Source organism: Anolis carolinensis, unplaced genomic scaffold (genome assembly GCF_035594765.1).
Source record: "Anolis carolinensis isolate JA03-04 unplaced genomic scaffold, rAnoCar3.1.pri scaffold_11, whole genome shotgun sequence".
NCBI lineage: Eukaryota > Metazoa > Chordata > Lepidosauria > Squamata > Dactyloidae > Anolis > Anolis carolinensis.
In genome coordinates, this window is record NW_026943822.1 from 9461135 (window position 1) to 9477735 (window position 16601).

At 39.9% G+C, this 16601-nt stretch overlaps 1 protein-coding gene across 2 annotated transcripts in view; it reads left to right on the forward strand.

The window, feature by feature from the left end:
• The window catches only part of mctp2 (multiple C2 and transmembrane domain containing 2), a 118708-nt gene that overhangs the window by 5727 nt on the left and 96380 nt on the right, over positions 1-16601 (forward strand). The window contains exons 2-4 of one of the 2 annotated variants that reach the window (XM_008118852.3): positions 6172-6718; positions 9060-9122; positions 11441-11549. In XM_008118852.3, the coding sequence (XP_008117059.2) occupies positions 6233-6718; positions 9060-9122; positions 11441-11549 (658 nt within the window). In that variant the 5' untranslated portion in view covers positions 6172-6232. Of the gene's footprint in view, positions 1-6171; positions 6719-9059; positions 9123-11440; positions 11550-16601 lie in introns of those variants that run through there. The other variant, XM_062962984.1, reaches the window with a different exon arrangement.

Here is a 16601-nt window from a genome sequence, read left to right on the forward strand (position 1 = left end):
TGGATAACATTGTCTGTTGTCCTGCAACAGGAGATTCCACAGGTTGGATGCCAATGCTGAGAAGACCTTTTCAATCTCCATTTTTTATGTATGAACATAAGGGTCATACAGTGATCTTTTAGCCATCCAATCTTCAAATGATTTATTATTTCAGAAAGAATACCAGTTTGAATTGGTATCACAAATGTAGTGGGGGAGACAATGACATTCTATATCCAAGTCTGAGATATGTAGATGCTTGCTTGAGTCATTATAATATCGGCGGTAGGACATGTGTGTGCATGCATTGATACAGCCCCATGTAAGACCTGAAGATATTCCTTTGTAAAAGTTTTTTTGGCATAGTTGGCTACTTATAGGTGTTTTTGGTTTTTGAAAGACAGAACTCAAGGAAAACTTCAGGAAGATTGCTCTTGGGTTGCAGAATCGAGGCCCTAATGCAAATATCGAAGCTTTGTTCCCACCATCCCTTAACCAGAGCTTGGTTGAAATATGCAGCTAGACATGTTTTGCATGGATAGGAACCACCCACAATTTCAGGATTAGCCTCGAAAAGAACATCAAATGTGATCTCATGAATATATATTCATTGCAAAGGCACAAATGCTTCATACCAGTCTTGAAAGGAAGGTGTTGCGGTTGCAGTGTATACATGCAGTTATCCTTCCCAATTCACTGGGGTGAATGACTCCTTGAAAGTTGGAAAACAACAAAAAATGTTTTAAAAAAATATCTCTTTAGGAACCTTCCAGTGTGAATGTATGGTCAACTTCTGCTGGACATTTACTGTATATACTCGAGTATAAGCCTAGTTTTTCAGCCCTTTTTTTAAGACTGAAAAAGTCCCCCTCGGCTTATACTCGGGTGAGGGTCCTGGTTGGCTTATATTTGGGTCAGCTTATACTCGAGAATATATGGTACATTTATTATTTTTCTCGATTATTATTGCTACTATTACATTTATTTTACTCTATTTTATTATTATTAATAATACATTTATTATTTCACTCTGATCTTATTATTATTATTATATTTATTATTTTACTCTATATATTATTACTTATATTATTTTACTCTATTATTATTAAAAGGATACATAAGCACATTTACATTGAAGAAGATGAAATTTACCACCCTCGGCTTATACTGGAGTCAATGTGTTCCCAGTTTTTTTGTGGTAAAATTAGGTGCCTCGGCTTATATTCGGGTCGGCTTATACTCGAGTATATACAGTACCATAGAAATGTGCTGGAGGACCTGCAAATGCCTAGGGATATATTCTGTCTAGGAGTCTCTAGGTTCTCCAGCACAACGTGATGTCACCTTCTAGTAGAAGTTGCCTATAGAATGACACTAGCAGGCCTAGATATTTCTAGAGAGAACACATTAAGCCAAACCATGAATATAATCAGATCTGCACAAATGTAGAAGACCAATGGTAATTGCTTTAGGATGTTGAAGATGAAATGTTTGCATACATCAGAGGATGCTAGAGGATGGTCTGTAGGCCCCTCTCCAAGAGAGATTGCTAGAGAGACCATTTTCTCTTGGATGCCTTATTTACAAAGCAGTTCAAAGTATGTCTGCTCAGAAGTACACATGCTTCAGAAAAGCTAATATTAATTTCTAAGTCTGGAGTCTGATTTGGTAAGATGTTAACTTCCATATGTTCATCCAAAAGCATTTGTGGCTGTTGGGTACAGATTTTAATCCAAGTCTGAGTCTCTTTTTTTGGGATAGAAAAAGCAGGATAATGATGATGATGATGATGATTATTATTATGATGATGATGGTGGACCTGTTTTGAGTGATAAGGGTTTATGCGTATAAGCTGATATTAATTTCTAAGTCTGGAGTCTGATTTGGGAAGATGCTAACAGTCCATACGTTCATCCAAAAGCATTGGTGGCTGTTGGGTATAGATTTTAATCCAAGACTGAATATCTTTTTTGGGATAGAAAAAGCAGGATGATGATGGTGGTGGTGGTGGTGATGATGATGATGATGGTGGTGGTGGACCTGTTTTGAGGGATAAGGGTTTATGCATAAAAGCTGATACTAATTTCTAAGTCTGGACTCTGATTTGGGAAGATGCTAACAGTCCATACGTTCATCCAAAAGCGTTGGTGGCTGTTGAGTACAGATTTTAATCCAAGACTGAGTCTCTTTTTTGGGATAGAAAAAGTGGAATGATGATGATGGTGGTGATGATGATGTTTTTCATGTTAGGAGCAACTTGAGAAATTGCATGATGATGATGATGGTGATGATAAACCTGTTTTGAGGGATAAGGGTTTATATGTAAATTAATTTTATTGATTAGCACTTAAACCATAACACAGTACCAAGCCAAACATATAATATTGTGCTATGGTAATAATACAATATTTTGTCTTTACTATATAATATATTGTATATACATATAATATTGATACTCATATTATAATGTAATGCAATATAATGCTACTAATAAAATATAATAATATTAATTATATAATATATTATTAATAATATTACAGGATAGTGGTATAATACAATATCTATCTATCTTCTAGATAGGGGCCGGGCTGTGGCGCAGCTGTTGAACAGCTGCCTTAAATCACTCTGACCATGAGGTCATGAGTTCGAGGCCAGCCCGCGGCGGGGTGAGCACCCGTCAATTAAAAATAAAAAATAGCCCCTGCTCGTTGCTGACCTAGCAACCCGAAAGATAGTTGCATCTATCAAGTAGGAGATAAGGTACCACTTATAAAAAGTGGGGAGGCAAGATTAACTAATTTACGACCTGGAATGAGGAAGTGCCGTCAGTGTGGATGATGAAGCAGCTGCTCCCCCCTGTGGCCAGAATCGAACATCCCCTCAGAAGAAGGTTAACTTGCCTCTGCGTGTGTCTCTCAGTCTCTGTTTGATGTGTTTATGGGCATTGAATGTTTGCCCTATGTGTGTTATAATGTGATCCGCCCTGAGTCCCCTTCGGGGTGAGAAGGGCGGAATATAAATACTGTAAATAAATAAATAATATCTATCTATCTATCTATATCTATATATATAAAAGAGTGATGGAATCACAGCAGCAGACAAAACAACAAAACTAAACACCACACAACCTCGAAAATTGTCAGCACAACCCCTCATCCACATCTCTAAGTTGATACAACAAAAAGAAAAGAAAAATAAAGTCCTAATTAGAGGGAGATGAATAATTGTTTTTATCCAATTGCTGCTAGTAGTAATATATACCCTGTTTCCCCTAAAATAAGACATCCCCAGAAAATAAGACCTAGTACAGGTTTTGCTGAATTGCTAAATATAAGGCCTCCCCTGAAAGTAAGACCTAGAAAAGTTTTTATTTGGAAGCATGCCCGCTGAACAGAACACCAGAGCATGCAGGATCAGTAAATGTACATACCATAAAGTGTTGTACATGGAAATATTGGTAGTAGCAAGAAATTCTTGATAGGATTCACAGTTTGTCTGGTAAGCTGGTTTATGATGACAACTACTGTACAGTATATAATAAATGTTCATTTTTTTTGTTCAACAATAAATGTGAATTCTTCTTCATGGAAAAATAAGACATCCCCTGAAAATAAGACCTAGAGCATCTTTGGGAGCAAAAAATAATATAAGACCCTGTCTTATTTTCGGGGAAACACGGTAATGCGAGTATTGTGCTATATTATATTGTATGTACATATAACTTGTAAGCCGCTTTGAGTCCCCTTTGGGGTGAGAGAGGGCAGAGTATAAATGTAGCAAATAAATAAATAAATAAATATAGTAAGTTAAATAAAACACTTATAACAATACAGTAAATAAATATGATAAAACTGAATATATGCGTCACATTTCTGTGTCACTCCTGCAATTTACCCCCATCAGCCCCACATATGTGGTTCTCAGATGTAAGGGTTTATGCCATGGGTAGCTGCTTCTATAGTTCACTCTCTAATCAAGAACATAACTTATGCACCACACTGATAAGGAAGAACTGCTCCAAAATAGTTGCCGAGCCATCCTTCTCAACTTAATATTTTATAACTAGAGTTTGCTGAGCAATAATTATTTTTCCACTTCATGAAGCACCATTGTATCCCTATTTTAGGTGGGGAGGAAGGTGTTAAAAGTATTTTTTTTAAATCTAGTTTATGGAGACATCTTCTGCATGTCTTTTTCCTCAGGATGTGGTAACTATCGCCGCCTTTCCAATACATGGCCAGAGGCTGGTTGAACAAGGGTAAGGTATGCTGTTGTTTTTCCATAGTGACTGGCTCTGAAAAGGAAATGGCTTTCCTGTTTCTTCGCAAAAGCAAAGCCTCTCAAAGCAGTTGAGGCCACAGCGGGAAGGTAACCGGGAAGATGGAACATGAGAAACATGGTCTGGCTTGAAACTCACAGCTCACAATGTGTGAAGAATGGAGAGAGTCTGTAGCTTAATAGTACAGCATAGATGCATATTGTGCCAAATGGTCCAATATTCAATGTATTGTCGACGGCTTTCATGGCCGGAATCACTGGGGTGTTGTGTGGTTTCCATGCTAAGGATGCCAGACACAAATGCAGTTGAAACGTTAGGGCAAAATACTGCTGGAACATGGCCATACAGCCTGGAAACCACACAACATCCCAAGTCCAATGCTTATTTGTCAGAAGTATTTTCAGTAGGTTGCTATGAGGTTTTTGGGCTGTATGGCCATGTTCCGGAAGTTTTCTCTCCTGACGTTTCGCCGACATCTGCGGCAGGATGCCTGCCACAGATGTGGGCAAAACATATGGAGAGAAAACTTCTGGAACATGGCCATACAGCCTGAAAGACTCACAACAACCCAGTTAACTCCACTAGAGCCGAGCTGGGAAAGGTAAAGTCCAAATGCCATGTGTGAACTCCATTGCCATAGTCTTTGAAATCTATTAACTCCCAACATATTTTGGATAGGAATAACTCCAAGTTGGGGTAGTGATTCTCACAGAGAAAAAAACAGGCAGCTCCTCCTCGGGGTTAGTACTCTGGACTAACATAAGCATTTTGCCAAATGAAGTCCATAGGCATGAGAAAGAGCAGGTGAGATGCATCCTGTTTGTTGGAGCAGACCTTTTGGTGCCTACATTTGCTGAACTTGAGATATATGTGCCATTTGATCTGTATCCCTATAAGACTGGATAAATGTGTTGGGAAGATTTTGCTAACCTTGCAGGCCTTCTGTTTACATTGGTGGCTTCCTTGTTAGTGCAGTACTCTGGGTTTTAGTTTGAACTTTTAAAAAAGTTACTCAAGGTATGACCCTCTTTTGAGGATAGTCTTCACCCATTTGGTTTTCCCAGAGGAAGAATGGACAGTTGCATAACAAGGACCTTAGACTGTGCCGATGTCAGTGGGACTTTTAATGTAGATTGTCTCGTGGTTATAAGATGGCAACTGTTGAATGAATAGAAGGTTTGTGTTGTATCCTTCATTAAAACATGCATGCCCTTGCTGCAAATGGGAAAGGAAACACCCTCTTTATCTTCCTTTTGCCTTCTGTTGCTAGGCAGTTGCTAATGCTCTTAAAGAAATCATGGTTTCCAGTTTGCTCTGTGAATTGATGCAAATGGCAAGGGAAGTTTCCTTGATCCCAACGTGACCACGTGCTATTTTAAGTGTGCCCTTTCAGTCCCTTCTCAAATGGACCCAAAGGGAGACTTGTCGTGTTGGTGGATATTGCTCACAAGGGTCACTTGGCCGTAGCCTCAGGCAAGAGCCTGTAACAAGTGATAAACTCAGCACCGCTCAGCCAACAGCCCACTGGCTCTCCCTGAATACGAATGTGCTCCAGGGGAGACTTTTTCCACCCGCAGCAGCATGGCTAGCCTCCATTTGAGGTGAATCATTTTACAGCATTTGGGAATTCCCATCATGTTCTGCCTTGGAGGAAACCAAACTAGTTCACCCCTGGGCTATTTTTACCTTCACAAGATGTGTAGGATAAAAGACTCAATTTCCTTCCTAATAACAGTAAAGCTCCCCTTTGGGACTGTGTTTGTTGTTGACACTGGGACACATGAGTAACACTACCTGTTTTGAATGAAAATCTATTTGTGCATTTCTCAGAGATGTTCCAAATCTATGTTTCTTTTGCAACATTGTAACTAACCTGTTTTTTTCTCCTGTACACCTCTCCTTCATTACTTTAGGATTTGGTGAAAAGGTTTAAGATCTGGGATATTGCGGTGCTGTTGCAAGCTCGAGTTGACTATGGATCTGGAGAAGCCTTCTGTTTCTGTTTGGGGATCATTCAAGCAAAGGACAAAGCCATTATTACAAAATCTGAATATCAGAAGGACTAAGAAGACCACAACCAAGGTGGTGGAGAGAAGGCAGAGGCACCCCTTAGACCGGCGACTTAGTTCTTCGGTGCCCGACATGCTGAATGTAGAAACTGTTATTGAAGAAGAAACAAGTTATTCCCGTTCCAAAGCCCTGTCCACTTACTTTCCAAGTGACTTTTCTGCAACAGAAGTGTTCCTCCATAACACAAATGACTCTTCCTTGAAACAAACTGGAGAGGAATGGGAAGGGGGCCAAAAGGAGATGGCACATTTGGAAAGAGGGGAGAACGACACAGGGAAACCGGTCATCTGCATCCAAAGTTCAGAAGCCAAGCGGAATTCCAGTGATGATTTTTTTGATCTGCTACAAAGAAGTAGTTTTAGCAGTGACCTTGCAGAAGATGCTCTTGAGGTAATGCTTATTGGGTTGAACAAATCTTCACCAGATAAACAAATCCTAAGGTTATATTGGGTGGGTACAGCAATGATGGCAGTTAAAATGGGATTATAATTCTAGCTGCTGAACTTGCAGACCAAAAGCTCCAAGGTTCAAATCCCGGGAGCGGAATGAGCACCCGCTGTCAGCCCCAGCTCCTGCCAACCTAGCAGTTTGAAAACATGCAAATGTGCGTAGATCAATAGGTACCTCTCCGGCAGGAAGGTAACGACGCTCCATGCAGTGTCTATGGAGGTGTCTATGGACAATGCCGGCTCTTCGGCTTAGAAATGGAAATGAGCACCAACCCCCAGAGTCGGACGTGACTGGACTTAACGTCAGGGGAAACCTTTACTTTTACCTATAATGCTAGTATTGTATAGCGTGAAACTTGTTTTATCATCAGGGCGTCCCCTGGTTAATGTCCTTGCAGACGGCCAATTCTCTCACACCAGAAGTCATTTGCAGTTTCTCAAGAAACTTCTGACATGGAAAAAAAATCCATCATTTTTCAGTTTACTTGATGGGCCTCAGATTGATCCGTCCTTAGATTAATTCACTCCAGCACATGGCTGTATTTGGAGGAACTCCAACAACAATAATAATTTAAAAAATGTCAAACTGTGTAAATGAATGCAGCTTGATGCCACTTTAACTGTTATAGCGGAATGTTATGGAGTCATGGAAGTTGTAGTTTGACTGGAAGTAAATTTCTTTAATCACAGTGCTAGTTATAGCCTGATGTTTTATTATTACTTTTCCTTAGTTGCGCTATTCAGGGGAAACAGTATTGACATAGCCTTTTGGGCACCTCCAGTTGAAACTCTGTTTGGCTTAATTTTAAGTGTTAAACAAACAACTGAGATTAAGGCTACCATGCTTTTCCTGTGTTTCATAGGAACACATTCCACCAAACAAAGCGAGACTTATCTCTTAGCAAATATAATCACTACTTCACAGTAAATGATGCAAGATTGAAAAATATAATCAAGTGAGGCAGGTAACTCAGTGCCCTCTAGAGTGTTTAGCACTTGGAGTCCACTCACTTGCATAAAAGCATGGCCAGTGGACAGGGATGATGGGAACTAGAGTCATTCAGCTTCTGGAGGGACACGGCTTTGTAGGAATATTTGGCATCTATATCAAGAGGAGCACAGCATAGTCAGTGCAATATGAGCTTGTGGTAGAAACAAAATAAAACACAGTACCCCTACCCATGGATTCACTATGTATTCATGGCAACATTTAATCATGCTCAAATTCCCCTCTGGAAGTGTTTGTGGGCATCTCTCAGAGCTCCAATGAGGTCTGCATGGGCTATCAAAAATGGAAAAATACCCCCATCCCCAAGTGTCCAATTCTCATATATGCACACTTATATTGTGAAACAGTACAAATAGAACTTAGGTAAAGGTAAAGGTTTCCTCTGACGTTAAGTCCAGTCATGTCTGACTCTTGGGGTTGGTGCTCATCTCCATTTCTAAGCCGAAGAGCCGGCGTTGTCCATAGACAGCTCCAAGGTCATGTGGCTGGTATGACTGCATGGAGCGCCATTACCTTCCTGCCGGAGCGGTACCTATTGATCTACTCACATTGGCATGTTTTCAAACTGCAAAGTTGGCAGAAGCTGGAGCAACAGTGGGCGCTCAATCCGCTCCCAGGATTTGAACCTGGGACCTTTGGGTCTGCAAATTCAGTAACTCAGTGCTCTAACACACTTCGCCACTAGGGCTACTTACAAATAGAACTTACAACCTGTTTAAAAGCTAAAGGGGTCCTCTTGGATGACATCTTTCTTTGGAGGTCAGAACAAGGTTGGTCTGAACATTTTGGAAGTATTGAGGACTTAGTGTTGTTGACTTAGATCAGTGGTTCTCAACCTGGGGTCCACAGATGTTTTTGGCCTTCAACTCCCAGAAATCCTAACAACTGGTAAACTGTCTGGGATTTCTGGCAGTTGTAGGTCAAAACATCTGGGGACCCCAGGTTGAGAACCACTGACTTAGATGAACAAATAACACTAACTTAAGAAGGAACATTGATCGAAGAAGAAGCAGCTTCCTGTATTTCAGTCTTATGAAGATATGAACATGGGACACCAGCAGAATTTAGTTATGTAATTGTATGCCAGCTTTCCATCCATGATCACTGGCATCCTATCTGACAAATTCTCTCAAGTCAGTCAAGATAACCCATTGTTTCTTTCCTTAGCCTTCCTCTGACTTTGTATGTACACTTAATATTGAGCAATAACAGTACAATATGATAGTAAAATAATACAACTTCCCTTTGATAAACTTCTGCTTGTTTTTGACAGCATTCTTACAGTGGCTCCAACCTTGACTCATCGTATTCCTCACAGGGATTTGATGGCCAGTGTGTAAGTAGTTTAATTTTTTTTATATAGGGAGTGAATTGCAGAGTACAGATCAAGTATGGTCATGAGCTGAAAATATTGGGTGCAGCTTCCTGAGAGCGTTTTGTTTGTGGCAACAATTGCTTTGTGGGATTTGCTATTGGAGCTTGTATGCACATGGTAGGATTAGAGCTAAAAGAATAGATTTCAGAGGACAGGCTGGTCTTTTCTGCAGCTGGATTTTCTTGTTTGTTCCGTCAGATTTGGCTCTCGCAAAATCTTATGCCTTAACAAGAAAGCATGTTTAACAAAAAAGACATTGAGATATCTTACAGTCAGGAACTGTTCACTGTGAAATGTTTCACATTTTGTGGCATTTTGCAAAAATTCTGTTTACACAAGAACATTTCACCATTTTTCTGCAGAAAGCCAATGTTTGCACGCATGAAATTTTCACAAACAGGTCTCAAAAAGTTTTTTAAAAGCATAACTATATGGAAAAAGCTTCCTAAGCTCACCAAATTGCGGTGCGCGTGGAGATAGATGGTTTTCTGAATTATTTTGTTCTTGAATGAGAATGAAATGAGAACAGATTTATATCCCTAGTGCTATAGAAAATAACTGATGTAAGATAACCAAATCATCATATTATTTGAAGAAGCTCCATTAAATGCTTTGGCTGAAAACAACTGATGTCAAGCAACATAATTACATTATTATTATTTTTATTTATTTGTATTCTGCTATATCTCTCTAAAAAAGAGACCCAAGGGAAACTAATGTTCACTGAAACCAACCTGTTTCAGGAAACATCAAAAATATATATAACAATGTTTTTTGGAATAATAATGACATCAGTAGTTTCAAAAGCAATACTGCTGTTTCTCTGTAAACTTGATAATTTGTTAGTGAGAATTAATACTGAGAGATTATTATCTATATATATAAAAGGGTAATGAAATTTCGGCCTAGGACAAAACAACAAAACTACACATCCCAGAAACACTAAACTTGGCAGCACAATCCCTCATCCATGCCTCTACGTTCATACAACAAAAAGAAAAGAAAAATAAAGTCCTAATTAGAGGGAAATGAATAATTGTTTTTATCCAATTGCTACCAGTTATAAGGCTAAGCTCCACCCACTTGGCCTCCTAGCAACCCACTCAGCCCAGGGGACAGGCAGAGGTAGGCCTCACTTAGGCCTCTTCCACACTGCCTATAAAATACAGATTATCTGATTTTAACTGGATTATATGGCAGTGTAGACTCAAGGCCTTACCACTCAGCTATATAACCCATTTATAATGGACTTAATGTAAGGTAAAACCTTTATCCTTTACCTTAACTACCACCAATTCCTCAATACTTTATTTCCCATACCACCATACTTCGCCACAGCAATGCGTGGCCGGGCACAGCTAGTTATAATATAAGTCCTGATAGAGCCTTTCAATCTCAGAAGAAGGGACAGCAAGCTTGCTTGGAATTAACCTTACCGAGAGAACTCCACCATAATATGGAGGAGATAACAAAAAGACTTTGGAGAACCAACTTGGTGTAGAAACTCAATCATTGGACTGAGATTATAAGAGACCAGGGTTCAAATCTCCTTTGAGCCATGGAAAACCACTCAGTGAACTTCGGCAAGTTACACCATTCTAGTCTCAGAGGAAGAAAAGAACAAACTTCCTGATAACAAACCTTACTAAGGAAAACCACATACAGTAGAGTCTCACTTATCCAACGTTCTGGATTATCCAACACATTTTTGTAGTCAATGTTTTCAAAACATCGTGATATTTTGGTGCTAAATTCGTAAATACAGTGATTACTACATAGCATTACTGCATATTGAACTACTTTTTCTGTCAAATTTGTTGTATAACATGATGTTTTGGTGCTTAATTTTTAAAATCATAACCTAATTTGATGTTTAATAAGCTTTTCCTTAATACTTCCTTATTATCCAACATATTCACTTATCCAACGTTCTGCTGGCCCGTTTATGTTGGATAAGTGAGACTCTACTGTAATTGGTTCACATTATGGTTGCCATATCTCAGAAATGATTTGAAGGCACACAACAATAAACAATGTAGAAGCACTTGGTGGAGGAAGGACTTGAGGAATATCAAGCTTCTCCATGATGAATCCCAAGATTCTCTTTTATGATAGAAACCATAGTTTGGTTGCTGTTTTAAAAGGATATAAATGCACGTAGCTCCGAATTTCATGTGGTGGATCCCTACGTGCTACAGTACAATCTACGTCTGATGCATCATTCTTTATGGAAAGTGAAACTGATGAATGTTAATGCTCTTTCTTGAAAATTTTCACAGGCACTTGAGGAAGGAAGTGATTGCGTGAGTAAATTGCCCAGTTCATTTGCATATCTGTTAACGATACATCTAAAAGAAGGCAGGAATCTAGTCATCAGGGATCGCTGTGGTAAGTCAGTGTCTTGCTCTAAGTGTATTACGATTTCTTGTCCTCCCTTCAGGGAGTGTGTGATTATATGGCAAGAGGGCCATTTCATAGCTCAGACTCAGGCTTTGTGAACATTGCATTTGCATCATGTAGTGAACTGATTAAATCTTCATGACTTGGAATGATGCATAAATGGGTATACAGATGTCCTCCAGGCTTTGCATTTTTGTGAATTTTGTGTTGCCATTCCCAGTCTTCCTGAGCATCCTGAAAATAGCAATAACTAATCTTAACAATTTTCTTATAGCTATGTCATATGAAACCACACAGCATTTGTAGTCTATTCACAATTGGGTTGTTGTATGTCTTTCGGGCTGTGTGGCCATATTCCAGAAGTATTCCCTCCCGACATTTCGCCCACATCTATGGCAGGCATCCTCAGAGGTTGTGAGGTATGGAGCTATTCACAATTCTTTGCAGAAAATTCACACATAGTCACTTTGCATGGAAAATAGTGTTTTTCAGTGGAAGAAACCATTTTTGGGCAAAAAAATGTAAAGAAATAATTGGCAGAAAATACATTATTATAATTACATTATAATAAATATAATGATAGTAACAATGTATTTTCTACACAGAAAATGCTTTTTTATGCATAGTAAAAGGTAAAGGTAAAGGTAAAGGTTTCCCCTGACGTTAGGTCCAGTCATGTCTGACTCTGGAGGTTGATGCTCATCTCCATTTCTAAGCCGAAAAGCCGGCGTTGTCCATAGACATCTCCAGGTCATGCGGATGGCATGACTGCATGGAGCGCCATTACCTTCCCACCGGAGCAGTACCTATTGATCTACTCACATTTGCATGTTTTCGAACTGCTAGGTTGGCAGGAGCTGGGGCTAACAGCGGGCGCTCATTCCACTCCCGGGATTTGAACCTGGGATCTTTCGGTCCACAAGTTCAGCAGCTCAGCGCTTTAACACACTGTGCCACCAGGGGCCCTGGTTTTATGCATATCATGGGAATTTTATGGCGAATAAGTCCTGAAGTGGAAAAAAAATCATATCCATCCAGGATTCTTCCCATTAGAGTTTCTCAATGTTTGAAAAACATGTTTATTTAGCCCATTTTGGAAGTATATTTGCATATTTTCCCCATCTTAATAATTTTAAGTTCTCAGTACCAAAATACTATTTTGTTGAGAAAATAACTTCCAGATACAAGCTGGAAAGTTTAATTCTACTAATTGTGTTTTGCCTTTATTATGTAATAGCCTTAAAGTCCCCTTCCCCCTCTAAAAAACCCTCCTGAACTTTCCGTCTTGCCAAAGAAATATATATGCTATTTTAGAAGTGCCCTCTTGTGGATATTCTAAATGTTGCAGAATATGAGAATGGTTGAAAGTGCATTTTGTCTGAATGCCATGTATAGGGGTTCTCTTTATAATATCTGGCTGCCAGGAGCTGCTCAATGTAAGAGGTGTAATTTAGATCATTATAAACCCCTGTTTGAGGGATGGAAAGCTTTGTTATAGACTGTATCAATCCTCCCCCATCCTATATTTTGGGGTGTGGGTTCTTGCTAAAAATAGAAATGGACACACTATGTAATTTGTGAAATGTAGACAATGCAATACTTTTTAAAAGTACACATACACATCTAGACATCCGGGCACTTCAACAAGTGCTTCCGGTCCACCCCGCTTCGCTTGTGTCTTCTGCTTCCCAGGACAGTCGTTCGCGGGGACCAAAGGCTACTAGGCTGAACATTTACTTCACTTCACTTCACTTTATTTCTTAATTAGTCGCTCTCCACCAGAGTGCTCCGAGCGACTTACAAGTTAAAATATCATTCCACAATATAAAAGCATTCAACATAAAAACATTCAACAGTGACTATTTGGCAAATTAGATCTGATATACTTAAATGCACAGCCAAACATCCAAGTCTTGAGCTTTACTGCATCCACCCCCAAATTAAAGGTTTATTTTGAACATATGTTACAAATATGGCTGTGTCTCTTATTATAAAATGGGGTGGACAGGAATTTTCAATAACCACCTTGTCAGAAGAAGACACAGTATTGGATCTCAAGCAGTCTCTCAAAGGAGTGCTACCTGAGTGCCCAAAGCTTCTTGGGCTTAAAATGAAAGGCAAACCAACAGAGAATGATGTCAAGATTGGAACACTAAAACTGAAACCTAATACATACACATCTAATGGATGATTAATGTATATGTATCTATAGGAGGCGCTCCACTTTTGCAGGTATCAGGGGTGCAGGATCCCTGCAAACATGAAAAAACTGAATTGAAATACAGTAGAGTCTCACTTATCCAAGCCTCGCTTATCCAAACCTCTGGATTATCCAAGCCATTTTTGTAGTCAATGTTTTCAATATATCGTGATATTCTGGTGATAAATTCGTAAATACAGTAATAACAACATAACATTACTGTGCATTGAACTACTTTTTCTATCAAATTTGTTGTATAACATGATGTTTTGGTGCTTAATTTGTAAAATCATAACCCAGTTTGATGTTTAATAGGCTTTTCCTTAATCCCTCCTTATTATCCAAGATATTTGCTTATCCAAGCTTCTGCTGGCCGGTTTAGCTTGGTTAAGTGAGACTCTACTGTATTATTTTTCACCTCAGAATCCCTAGGTTTTCCAGACCGACTCCATGGTAATATAAATAATAAAATAAACTTTATTTGTATCCCGCCCTATCTCCGCGTGGGGATTTAGGGCAGTTTCCAGCACAACAGGCAAACATTCAATCTATATATATAAATGAGTAATGGCATCACGGCGACCCACAAAACAACAAAACTACAGGCCCCCCAACCTCGAAATTTGACAACACAACCCATCATCCACGCCTCTAGGTTGATACAACAAAAAGAAAAACAAAGTCGTAATTAGAGGGAGAGGAATAATTGTTTAGAGCACATAAAATATCGCAAAGAACACCACTCTGAAAACAAGGGAATTCCAGACAGGAAACAATCAGGGCCAGCTAATACCTCCTAACAAAAAATTCACTCAGGGAGGAAGCAGCCAGGCTTTAAAGCTGCAATGCCATTACATACTAATCATTTTGCCTAATTGCAGCATTCATACTTGCCTCCAAAAGACAAAAAAATCAGAAATATTGTATATTCACAAGCTTTAGAAAATAATATCCCCTAATGGTGCAGCGTGTTAAAGTGCTGAGCTGCAGAACTTCTGGACCGAAAGGCTGCAGGTTTGAATTGGAAGAGCGAAGAAGCCCCCACTGTTAGCCCCAGCTTCTACCAACCCTAAAGTTCAAAAACATGCAAATGAGAGTAGATGAATAGGTACTGCTCCAGCGGGAAGGTAACGGCGCTCCATGCAGTCATGCCACATGACCTTGGAGGAGTCTACAGACAACGATGGCTCTTCGGCTTAGAAATGGAGATGACCACCAACCCCCAGAGTAGACACCACTGCACTTAAGGTCAGGGGACAACCTTTACCCTTTACCTTAACTACCACCAATTCCTCAATACTTTATTTCCCATAACACCATACTTCACCACAGCAACGCGTGGCCGGGCACAGCTAGTGCCTATATAAAAGGAAAACCATTAAAATCTAAACAAAGAAGACTACATTTATATTGTGTCAAAAGCATTGCATAATGAATAAGTTTAAAACTGATGAGATGAAGGGATCACAAGAAGCTAAATCATTTTAGACCAAAAGTGGGGAAACAGTGACTGCATTGTCCATAGCTTTAAACAACTCTTCCTCTGTACACGAGGCAGGACATTGAGGGCAAGCATACATATGCCCACAATGTCCTGCCTCGTGTACAGAGGAAGAGTTGTTTGTTCTGTTCCACAGTCACACAAGGTGGATGATTCCTCCAGGTAGTGCCATTTTGCCAGGTTGTCTTTTAATTTGTCCACTCTACCTTTGAGTCTGTTTAGGGACTTGCAAGTTGTTCATTCTTGGTTTGCCCCATTCTTGTAAACTGCCTTGAGTCCCCCTCATGGGAGGCCATCCAGTTGGGATCGCCTGGCTGGGATAGTAAAGGTAAAGGTAAAGGTTTCCCCTGACATTAAGTCCAGTCATGACCGACTCTGGGGGTTGGTGCTCATCTCCATTTCTAAGCCGGCATTGTCCGTAGACACCTCCAAAGTCATGTGGCCAGCATGACTGCATGGAGCGCCGTTACCTTCCCGCCAGAGCCTATTGATCTACTCACATTTGCATGTTTTCGAACTGCTAGGTGGGCAGGAGCTGGGGCTAACAGCGGGTGCTCCTTCCACTCCCGGGATTTGAACCTGGGACCTTTTGGTCCGCAAATTCAGCAGCTCAGCGCTTTAACACACTGCAGCACCAGGGGCCCTTTGGCTGGGATACTAAGCATTATACACTAAATTAAAATAAGCAATTGTATTAAATATCTCACTGGACGTTTACTCATTTATTTATTTACCATATTTATATCCCGCCTTTCTCTACCCCGAGGGGGACTCAAGGTGGCTTACAAATGGCACTTATACAGTGCCTTAGGCATAAAACACAGAAATGAAATAGAACTATAAAAATTAAAACAGACATAAAACATAATGAAAATACATTCCAATATGAGACACATCATCCAAAGGCAAGGTCTAAAGCCGTTCCAAAATCCATTGCACAATTTTTGCACTGCGCTAAAGAAAATATATTATTCAAAATATATTATTCAAATCCAGAGGAGCCTCCGGTGGCTCAGTGTGTTAGAACTTGCAGACCGAAAGGTCCCAGGTTCAAATCCCGGGAGCGGAGTGAGCCCTCTGTTAGCTCCAGCTTCTGCCAACCTAGCAGTTTGAAAACATGCCAATGTGAGTAGATCAATAGGTACCGCTCCAGCGGGAAGGTAATGGCGCTCCATCCAGTCATGCCGGCCACATGACCTTGGAGGTGTCTACGGACAACGCTGGCTCTTCAGCTTAGAAATGGAGATGAGCACCAACCCCCAGAGTTGGAAACGACTGGACTTAACGACAGGGGAAACCTTTACCTTTACCTTATTATTCAAATCTACGAACAACCAAA